The sequence below is a fragment of the Podarcis vaucheri genome (assembly GCF_965113315.1).
Source record: "Podarcis vaucheri genome assembly, chromosome: 13".
NCBI lineage: Eukaryota > Metazoa > Chordata > Lepidosauria > Squamata > Lacertidae > Podarcis > Podarcis vaucheri.
The window spans coordinates 11,135,914-11,146,368 of NC_138751.1; the positions used below are offsets into that span (position 1 = coordinate 11,135,914).

Consider the following 10,455-nt stretch of genomic DNA (forward strand, 5'->3'; position numbering starts at 1 on the left):
CGGTTACTAGAATAAGGGGTCATCCTATGGCAAGATCTGCCAAGATCAGCAGTTTAGCATGCAATGAATCTGCAGCTCAGCCAGCATTAAATCCCCAACCCTGGCCGCAAGATGCATTGTAGGGACTGGTGAAAGTCCCCCAAAAGAGTTTTTGTTTTAATTTTTATTGTGTTAAAAAATAGATTACAAACATAAAGTACAAAACAAAGCAGAATAAACAAGATGAAGCAAAACAAAAAAGAAAGAAAAAAGAAAACCAAACGAAAAATCACACCTACAAAGAAAACCATATCATCATATTAATCGTTACGTACATATACACGTATTGACTTCCTTCCTTTGTTCTGAGACCTCATACTTTTTAATCATTCTGTATTGTTATGTCTAGTGTAGATTACCTCTATCTTTATACCTCTTGCACCATTTCTTTAACCCTGCAAAGCTTCATTCATTACATACTGCTATACAGTGCTACCTCGGGTTACATACACTTCAGGTTACATATGCTTCAGGTTACAGACTCTGCTAACCCAGAAATAGTACATCGGGTTAAGAACTTTGCTTCAGGATGAGAACAGAAATAGTGCTCCGGTGGCGCGGCGGCAGCAGGAGGCCCCATTAGCTAAAGTTCAGGTTAAAAACAGTTTCAGGTTAAGAACAGTCCTCCGAAACGAATTAAGTACGTAACCAGAGGTACCACTGTACTTACTCCAGGACAATGTTTTTTCATATATTCTTTAGCACAATCCCATTCTTTTACTAATTTTTTATCCAATTGTCCCCTTAAGAATGCTGTGAATCTTGCCAAATATATATACCGTATTTTGCGCCCCATAGGACGCTCCGGCCCATAGGACACACCTAGGTTTTTTGGGGGGAAATAAAGGGGGGAAAAATCCCCCCCCCAGGTGTGGGGCTGGAAGAACCAGGTCGGGGAACAGTGGGAAGGCACGCTCTGCCTCCCCGCTGTCCCCCGAGCTTGTGGGGCTGGTGATGGGGAGAAGTGCACTGATCCCGGGACTGCAGGCAGCTCAGCACCGCCATCCCCAGCGGGGCGGGACTTAGCGCCCCGCTCCAGATGGCCACGCAGATCTGCCTGCAGTCCCGGCACGGCAGGCAGCTCTGCGCGGCCATCCCGAGCGGGGCGGGACTTAGCGCCCCGCTCAGGATGGCCGCGCAGAGCTGTGCTGAGCCGGGGACTGCAGGCAGCTCTGCGCAACCCTCGGAGCAGGTCTCCCGAGGGTTGCGCAGAGCTTCCTGAAGCCTGGAGAGTGAGAGGGGTCGGTGCGCACCGACCCCTCTCGCTCTCCAGGCTTCAGCGAAAGCCTGCATTCGCCCCATAGGACGCACCCAGATTTCCTCTTCATTTTTGTAGGGGAAAAAGTGTGTCCTATAGAGCGAAAAATACGGTATTCACAAAATTTGATTTGCCATTCTTTTATTGATGGGATTTTTTTCCCTTTCCAATTTTTTGCAATGAGCATCCTGGCAGCTGTTGTTGCATAGAGGAATACTTTTCTTTGAATGCCAGGAATACCGTTTGTGATTATACCTTAAAGGAATGCTTTCAGTTTTTTACTAAAATATATTTTGAACATCTTTTTGATTTCCTCATATATTTCATTCCAAAATTGTTTAATAGGTCAGCATTCCCACCACATGTGAAACATTGTTCCTATTTCTTTCTTGCATCTCCAACAGGTATTTGATTTTAATTTGTAAAATTTGGCCAATTTTACTGGATGTACCATTGGTACACCATTTTCATCAAATTTTCTCTAATTGTATAACATGCCATAATTTAATATCGCATTTCTATAATTTCTCCCATTGGTCCAGCCTAATTGTATAACTTTAACTCCAGTTCTAAGAATAGATTATACATTGTGGATATGCTTTTTTTTTGGTAATAATACTTTTTGTAATTTTAATTCTTCTTTTTCAAATCCTATTATTTTGTCCTGATTAAATATTTGGGCAATTTGGTGATATTGTAACCATGTGGTGCAGTATTGGGTCACCTCTTTGTATGGTCTTAGTTTTAATTGGCCCTGTTCCTCCTTTAGGAACTGCTGGTATGTCGCCAATCTTCCTGTCGTATTTTTCTTTTTGACGGATATTACTTTTAAAGGTGATACCTACCATGGGGTTTTCGGTTCTAATAGCCTTCTAAGTCTCACCCAGACCTTATATAGCGAGTTTTTAATTGCATGGTTTACAAATCCTTTATGAACCGCCACCTTACTGTAAATTAGATAGGCAGAGTTTTTCTGAGGTGTGGTTGACACAGGAAGGTGGGGGACTTAGGCTGAATCCTCAGTCTATTCAGTTTACCCACATAATCTGGCAACCCCGCATAAAGGACTAATGTAAAGGCTTCTTTTCCCTCTGCCAGGCTTAGGCTGAGCAGCCACTGAAATGCCCAACAAGGTTTGGATCAGGTGTAACGAGGGACTTTCTCTTTTTTGTAACTGATTTGAAACATTAGTTTGAAGAGCCCGGGTAGCTCAGTCGGTAGAGCATCAGACTTTTAATCTGAGGGTCCAGGGTTCAAGTCCCTGCTCGGGCGTTTGAAATTTTTCTTCCACCCTATGCCTCTTCATACATCTTTTAAAATTACTTTCTTCCACTAGTTAATGGCAAACGAGTGACATCGCGTTGGTATTCTACACTTCCTGATCACATGAAGGTTATATCAAGCTTATAATACCAAGAACAAACTTAGTTGGTCTTTAAGGTGCTACTGGACGATTTTTTAATTTTTTAATATATATTTCGACTGAGTCTGACCAGCAGGGTTACCTACCTGAATCTAATCATGTCATTGTTTGTTTGTTTGTTTTGAAGCCATTCAAAATAACACAGACAGCATAATACGTTGCACAATACGTTTTATCTGTGGAAGAAACTACCTATCAACGTATATACGTGGGATGTTCTAATATATGGCAGCATTTCTGATGAGGGTCTGTGATCTCAAGACTGAAGTTCAGCTTTACATTTTCTAAGAATGCGCATATGGGTCTGTGCTTCTGATTTATCAAAAGTTGAAGCAACAAAAGCACTATACCGACGAAGGTGGGATTCGAACCCACGCGTGCAAAGCACAATGGATTAGCAGTCCATCGCCTTAACCACTCGGCCACCTCGTCAAGCACAAAATGAACGTTTTCAACTCCGGTACTTAAAAAGTGCTTCGATACTCCACTTCAAAAGGATGTAGTTTTTTGCAGTATGCTTTTAAGGTGGTTTCATATTGAATAAACGCGGTAGGATTACAATGTAACTTGCATATTTTCCAGAACATAAATCAATGAAATTGAGCGGATTATATAAGAATTATGAACGGTGAGGTTTATTAGACATAAAGCTGCTTAACTAATGTATTAAAAAGCCTTTTGAATCTAAAATCCCGACTTTAAATGTTACACAAACCTAGCTCTCGCCATCTTGAAAGAAGCAGCCTTCTCTAGGGGTGGTGGACGAGGAATGGCCCTGCTCTGATGGTGCCCAAATCAAACAAATGCACCCTCCCCTTGGGAGCCTCTGTTAAGCAGTCAACTTCAACTCAACACAATTAATCGAGTAATTTGTGGCTTTCTGAAGGCAGTCCTACTGTAAACGGCACCTCTAAACTTCTTCAATCTTAATTATTTGGGGAAGGGGGGGTGTATTATTCAGTTAGGATAAGCGGCATAAAAAAACTATTTATACAAAGAAACAGCGAAGCATATTTCAATCCCATTTAATTCCAGGGGGTGGGATTAGCACTTTCCTTAACAAGTAAAAGGCTAAAGCCATCGCCAGCTGAACAGGATGCATTCCCTTTTCGGGGCTTCCCAGCTTCATTTTAGAAAGTTCTTAAAAGAGCCTTTAAGTACCAAATTTCCCATTCCCATGGTCATTTTCATAGTTTGTATCTTTTTGTTACCTTCCGAGTTAGTTAGTTTCCCTTACTAACAGACGACGTGCCGGAAAGCTGGAAGAGGTAATTTAGCATCGTGCGAGCTCTTTTCCAAGACCATGTGGTGGCTCTTAAAAGAGCCTTTGTGGTTGAAACAGAATTCGTGTTCTGGGGACGCAGGCGGGCGGACGCTTCTTAGGCTCTCTCTCCGCGGATGCGCCTGGCGAGCTGGATATCTTTGGGCATGATGGTGACGCGCTTGGCGTGGATGGCGCACAGGTTGGTGTCCTCGAACAGGCCCACCAGGTAAGCCTCGCTCGCCTCCTGCAGAGCCATCACGGCCGAGCTCTGGAAGCGCAGGTCCGTCTTGAAGTCCTGCGCGATCTCGCGCACCAGGCGCTGGAAAGGCAGCTTGCGGATCAGCAGCTCCGTCGACTTCTGGTAGCGGCGGATCTCGCGCAGCGCCACGGTGCCCGGCCGGTAGCGGTGGGGCTTCTTCACTCCGCCCGTGGCCGGCGCGCTCTTCCGGGCGGCTTTGGTCGCCAGCTGCTTGCGAGGCGCCTTCCCGCCAGTCGACTTGCGAGCCGTCTGTTTTGTACGGGCCATTGCTCCCAGAAGAAGTATAAAAAAACAACCCAAAACGCCGCAAGTCCCCACAGACGAAACAACAGATAAAGTAAAGCGAAAGTTCCATGGCCGGATATTTATAGGTAGCTGGCTGCCCGTTGATTGGCTGGAAGAGATGAATGGAACCGTTGCAGAGTTCGAATTTCCCAAACTATGCAGGGATTGGGCAGAATTTCAAAACCACCCCGCCCCTTCTAATGACTACATTTTGTCTCCTATCCATTCAGCCTTGCTATTTTGTGAAATGGGTCTCCGCCCCCACTTTAAACAAAAACCGGTCTTTGCTTTACAAGGAAGCCCTCCATAAGGCAGATGGCAAATCTATTTCTGCACATAGAAGCATTCTGGTATATGGTTACAGTTTACAGACACAGACAAATCTTTGCCTCACCCCCACCACCCAAGTAGATTACGGTCCTAAATTTAGACGGGGCGGGAAGGAAACCAGAGTAACCAATCAGTGCAGAGAGAGAAACAATAGAAGAAGCAAGGTCAGCAATCAGGAATGTGATGTCTTTGTAGTTCGTGGCAAATATCAGAAACCAGTAGGTCCCTAGCCTAGTACCAGCACCATTTCTTTCCACTTTGTACTGTGAAAGAGTAATCATTGTTCAAAAGCTGTGGCTTCTTTCCTTTCAACAGTGAGAGACACAAACAACTGACCCTCTTGGATAGCATACCTCTTATCTTTCACAATACTGATGATTCATAGAATTGTAGAGCTTGAAGGGACCCAAAGGGTCATTCAGTCCAACCCCCTAAAATGCAGGCAAAGAATCCCTGGCAGATGGCTATCCATGAGTCTTGAACTTAAGAAACCCCTGCTAGAGCAAACTGAACTTCCATCTACCTACACCCTACGGTGTAATCCTATTCACAAGAAGCTGGTGTAAAGTTAAGTGAAGCAAGAGTAAAGCACACCACAACCAGACTCCATTCTGGAGCAAGTACAGTATACTGCTAGTTGAGCTGGCCTAAGCCCGCCAGAAGGAAAACAAGCCTTTGAAATAGCGCTTGAGTCACACCACTATTTTTGATGCCTTAATTTACATGGTGTTGCCAGGTCATGTGACTGAGATGAGCTGATTTAGGATCTTGCCTGGATTCCTTGTTTTCTTGGTTTAAAGTGTCATTATACTGGTCCATTTTCTGTCCTCTGGTATGGAGGCTTATCTTAGGGGGAAACAAATGTATCTTTGTTAGAATATGAGCAATTTCATATTTGAGTTCTTTGAGAACTTTTGGCTGGATGGTAATTTTTTGGTGTCCCCCCCCCACACCAAATCTACCAGAAAAGTAAATGGTCTTGTCACCACTATTTGCCTCAGTACTTCAAATACCTATTCCTGCAAAAGTTGGTAAAGGCAGAGGTATCTGACCTGTGCCTCTCTCAGTGAAGACTGGAGCACAGAAATTCATTCAGCTTGTTTGCAATTTCCTTCTCAAGCTGCAGTTCTCTATAGGTGGTTTCCTGATTACACACACACACACAATTCTCCAAAGTGATGCCAGACTTTATTGTGTTCTTGCATTTGTTTGGGCAGATCTTGTGCTTGTCCTTTTGGCAAAATAAATAAATTAAACTCTGAAGGACATCTACAATAATTTCTTGATGAGCAACAGGTGTGGGGAACTTTTTTCAGCCTGAGGGCTTCTACATTTCCTTGTGGACAACTTCGGGTGGATGTAGAGCGCCAGAGGCAAAAGTGGACAAAGGAACAAATGTGAATGTTACCTTTAAACAGAGCACTAAATTCCACACCCACTTGCACAACACTCTGGCCTACATCCAGTCAAGCAGGAAGCGTAAGACTCATTCCAGCAAGGCAAAAAAACTCAGAGGGTGCAAAACAGGTCTCAAAAGGTACTGTATTTACTGGGGTAAAGTCTCCAGGGACAGAAAGAGATGCCTAGAAGACTGCTTTTGGTGACTAGGCTCAAGGTGCCCTATCCTAATGTACTGTATACGTTTAACTTTCTATCATTGCATTTTTGGGTTGCCACTCCCCAACCACACTGGTATGGAGATATTTTAACCCGTTCTTTCCCGTTTAGCTTTGCTTACTTGAGTAAACACGTTTGGGATTACACAAATAAGGTTAGCATGTCATTAAAGTACAGCATGCCTTATTCAGAATTGGAAGATAAATGTGAAATTAGCAAATATCTAACTTTTGATAGGCTGTTATGTGCATATTCTTAAAATGCGCTTGAGAACTAACAAAAATATTAGAATCGGTAGCTTATACTAGAGATAACTAGCTCTTTCGCTGAAGTTGTGGGTGGCTCTTAAAAGAGCCTTTGGATTTTGGGATTCCTGGTTGAGAAGAGCTTCACTTGCTCTTAGCTTTGTGGCTCTCGGTTTTCTTGGGCAACAGCACAGCCTGGATATTGGGGAGGACGCCTCCTTGAGCAATGGTGACTTTCCCCAGCAGCTTGTTCAGCTCCTCGTCATTGCGGATGGCGAGCTGCAAGTGGCGAGGGATGATCCTGGTCTTCTTGTTGTCCCGGGCAGCGTTGCCGGCCAACTCCAAGATCTCAGCAGTCAGGTACTCCAGCACAGCAGCCAAGTAGACGGGCGCTCCGGCTCCGACGCGCTCTGCATAGTTCCCTTTGCGCAGAAGACGATGCACACGACCCACGGGGAACTGGAGCCCGGCACGAGAAGAGCGAGTCTTGGCCTTAGCCCTGACTTTTCCACCTTGCTTGCCACGACCAGACATCTTTTCTTCCTTATGTTCAAGTTGCTGTTCCACTGCCAAAGCACGAGCAGGAGTAGTTCTGAAGCAGCTTCTTCCTCGATATTTATCCGTGCCGCCGGCTTGTAATTGTGAATTCCTATTGGGTAGTGCTTTAAAACCATGTGACTTAACTAGCGAATTGGAATCGGGAGTCTTTTCCTTTAGTCCATTGGTTGGGCAGGTCGGAGCTTATCCAATAAGATCAAAGGAAGTAGCAGCTTGAAATTTGAAGTGGGCGCCTTAAAATGAGAAGATGCGATTGGGTAGCTTCTAGTTGTTAACCAATAAAAATCATTGAAGCTGAATATGCTAATTGCATCCTGATGCTATAAATTGAATGGTCTGAGCACAACGCTGCGTACCATTTCTTTGCTGCTGAAAAGGAAGTAGGTGCATTCACAATGCCGGAACCAGCGAAGTCTGCTCCCGCTGCCAAGAAGGGCTCCAAGAAGGCCGTCACCAAGACGCAGAAGAAGGGCGACAAGAAGCGCAAGAAGAGCCGCAAGGAGAGCTACTCCATCTACGTCTACAAGGTGCTCAAGCAAGTCCACCCCGACACGGGCATCTCGTCCAAGGCCATGAGCATCATGAACTCCTTCGTCAACGACATCTTCGAGCGCATCGCGGCCGAGGCTTCCCGCCTGGCGCACTACAACAAGCGCTCCACCATCACCTCCCGGGAGATCCAGACCGCCGTCAGGCTCCTGCTGCCCGGAGAGCTCGCCAAGCACGCCGTCTCCGAGGGCACCAAGGCCGTCACCAAGTACACCAGCTCCAAGTAATTTCGACTTGTTCCCAAATACGTACTGAACCCAAAGGCTCTTTTAAGAGCCGCTTAACTTTTCAAAAAGAGGGCTTGGATCATTACTTTCATTTATCCCCCCCAAAATTGCGCGGGTTTTCTGTTACAACATTGTGCTCAGTTTGCCTTAGTCCAGAAGCAATGCAGCCCACCTCTGTTTTGTAACTTGTTCTATACACTTGGAAAGTCCTAGAATGTAGAAGTATAATTTATGCAATGTTTTAACGCCACCTTGCACTCTAAAATACCAAGGCTTAAAGTTGTTGGGATAGGATATCCTGTAATGAGTCCGCTGGGAGATTATTTTCTCCACAATTTAATCTTCTGCCTTTTCGATACCTGACTCTAGTGCCATCTTGCGGATTTTTCTAAGATAAATGTGAAATTAATCCTTTTTTCTTTCTGATATCATATATTTGGCATTATGTCAGATATTTGCCAAGAGGGCCGGTTAGCTCAGTTGGTTAGAGCGTGGTGCTAATAACGCCAAGGTCGCGGGTTCGATCCCCGTACGGGCCACTGTTCATGTTTACTTAATTTTTTTGTTATACTATATAGTATTTCATCTGGAACTCAACTTTTGAGTCTGCTCTGGTTCTTCTTTTTTGCTGGTTTCCTTCTATGGTATTAGTTCCACCTAATGGTGCAGCAATAAAACTGCTAGCACATTTGCAAACACCTGGTGCAGAATTCAGTGGTCAGGTTGGTCACTGGAACAAGACTGTTTGAGCAGCAAATTACACTATTCCTGGCCCAACTGTACTGGTTGCCAATTAGTATCTGAGCCCCATTCAAAGTGCTGGATTGGACCCATAAACAGCTGAGGACCACTATACTTCAAGTACTACCTCTCCCCATGTGAACCTACCCAGACCCTGCCATCATCCCTTGAGACCTTTCTTCCTGTGCCTCATCCACAATAGGTCAGGAAGGTGGCAACACAGGAAATGGGCCTTTTCAGCTGTGATTCCCTGCTTGTAGAATGCTCTCCCCAGAAATGCTCACATGGTATGTGTTGCATATGTTTAGACGCCTGGCAAAAACATTCCGCTTCTTGCAGGCCTTTGCCTAAGTAATCATTCTATGACCTTTTAAATTCTGTGGTAGTGGGTTTTTGTTGCTGTTCTTACTATTTTATGCAATTTTGTGTTTTTTTATGTTTAAGGGGGTATGTTTGCATCCGTCTGCCTAGAGCAGGGGTCCCCAAACTAAGGCCCACGGGCTGGATAAGGCCCAAGGGACTCATTTATCCGGCCCACGACAAATCCCCCCCCCTGCCGCTGCCTCTTACCAGCGCTGCACTGTGCAGCTGCCCACTTTCAGGTCAGAGGAGCTCTGGAAATAGTTTGTGCGCATGCGCAAGCATTATTTCTGGTGCACATCCGGGTTGGAGGAGGCCCGTGCACATGTGCACAAGCTATTTCTGGTGCTCCTCCGACCCGGAAGTGCGCCGAAAATAGCGTGTACGCATGCGTATGGGCTCCGGCCCGCAGTGTAATCGGCGCTGGAGACACCAGCCCTAGGCACGGTAAGTTTGCTGACCCCTGGCCTAGAGAGACAAAAGAGTATGCCTCTTGGGGTGAAGTCAAACCTCTGCATTAGCAACACCAAAGTGGGAGCATGCCTGGGCAGTATGCATGAAGGTACTGGGCTGCCCAGACCTCAAGAGCCCCCTTACCCCTGCCCCACTGATAACGTCCAGAGAAAAGTAGAGCAATACGTTTGGCACCAGCTTGGCTGCCGGGGTTGCCAAGAAGCATCCAAAGCGCCATCGAACCATCTTAGGGACTCCACTCCGGGTTTCTGCAGGGTTTACTCCTTAGTCTTTTCTTCTCCTGAAGATACCCTGCAAGGCAGCAGAGGTTTAGTTTAGTACAGTATCAGTTTTCCTTCTCTTAGATGGACTCCCTTTCCAGGTTGACCCACCTGCCCCGCGGATCCTCGGATGAAAGGCACTATAGAAAGTAAATAAATAAATAAACAAACCCCTTTATGCTGCAAGTTAAAATATGTCAACAAGCCATCTGCTCCAGGTGAGGCTCGAACTCACAACCTCGGCATTGCTTTCACAAGTACTGTTGTATAAGTACCGCGCGCTTACCGATTGCGCCACTGGAGCTACCCTTTAATAAAATATATGACGTTCCATCCGACTCTGCAACAGAACGCGGCAAAGTACATTTAACAATCTTACAGCATGACAAAAACCTATATTAGCTGTTGCTCTCTATCCTTCCCTCTCACTGAAATGTCTCTAGCAGGCTCAATCTGCAGAAGTTATTCATAACTCAGCAAGGCTCAGTATCCACCACCATTTGCTGTAGCTTGGTATGGCTTTCTCCTCCGAGTTTCGTGCCCCTTTCTAGACATCCAAAACGCAC

The 10,455-nt window shown here is 45.5% G+C and overlaps 3 protein-coding genes across 3 annotated transcripts; 1 reads left to right on the plus strand and 2 right to left on the minus strand.

Moving 5' to 3' along the window:
- Positions 1 to 3,729: 3,729 nt before the first annotated feature.
- LOC309516109 (histone H3.2) lies at positions 3,730 to 4,556 on the minus strand. The gene has a single exon (XM_082194585.1). The coding sequence runs from the start codon at positions 4,508 to 4,510 to the stop codon at positions 4,100 to 4,102; it is 411 nt and encodes a 136-aa protein (XP_082050711.1). The 5' UTR covers positions 4,511 to 4,556; the 3' UTR covers positions 3,730 to 4,099.
- Positions 4,557 to 6,782: 2,226 nt separating this feature from the next.
- On the minus strand, positions 6,783 to 7,254 carry LOC309516459 (histone H2A.J; the record flags this gene model as incomplete). The annotated part of the gene is made up of 1 exon (XM_082195224.1): positions 6,783 to 7,254. One exon carries the CDS (start codon positions 7,252 to 7,254, stop codon positions 6,865 to 6,867), a length of 390 nt encoding a protein of 129 aa, XP_082051350.1. The 3' UTR covers positions 6,783 to 6,864.
- Positions 7,255 to 7,666: 412 nt separating this feature from the next.
- On the plus strand, positions 7,667 to 8,084 carry LOC309516634 (histone H2B 1/2/3/4/6). Its single transcript, XM_082195394.1, has one exon. It carries the CDS (start codon positions 7,674 to 7,676, stop codon positions 8,052 to 8,054), a length of 381 nt encoding a protein of 126 aa, XP_082051520.1. The 5' UTR covers positions 7,667 to 7,673; the 3' UTR covers positions 8,055 to 8,084.
- Positions 8,085 to 10,455: the final 2,371 nt, after the last annotated feature.

What these genes read in the sequence shown, in the direction of transcription:
- LOC309516634 (XM_082195394.1), top strand. Translation starts at nt 7,674, where the DNA reads ATGCCGGAACCAGCGAAGTCTGCTCCCGCTGCCAAGAAGGGCTCCAAG.
- LOC309516109 (XM_082194585.1), bottom strand. Translation starts at nt 4,510, where the DNA reads ATGGCCCGTACAAAACAGACGGCTCGCAAGTCGACTGGCGGGAAGGCG.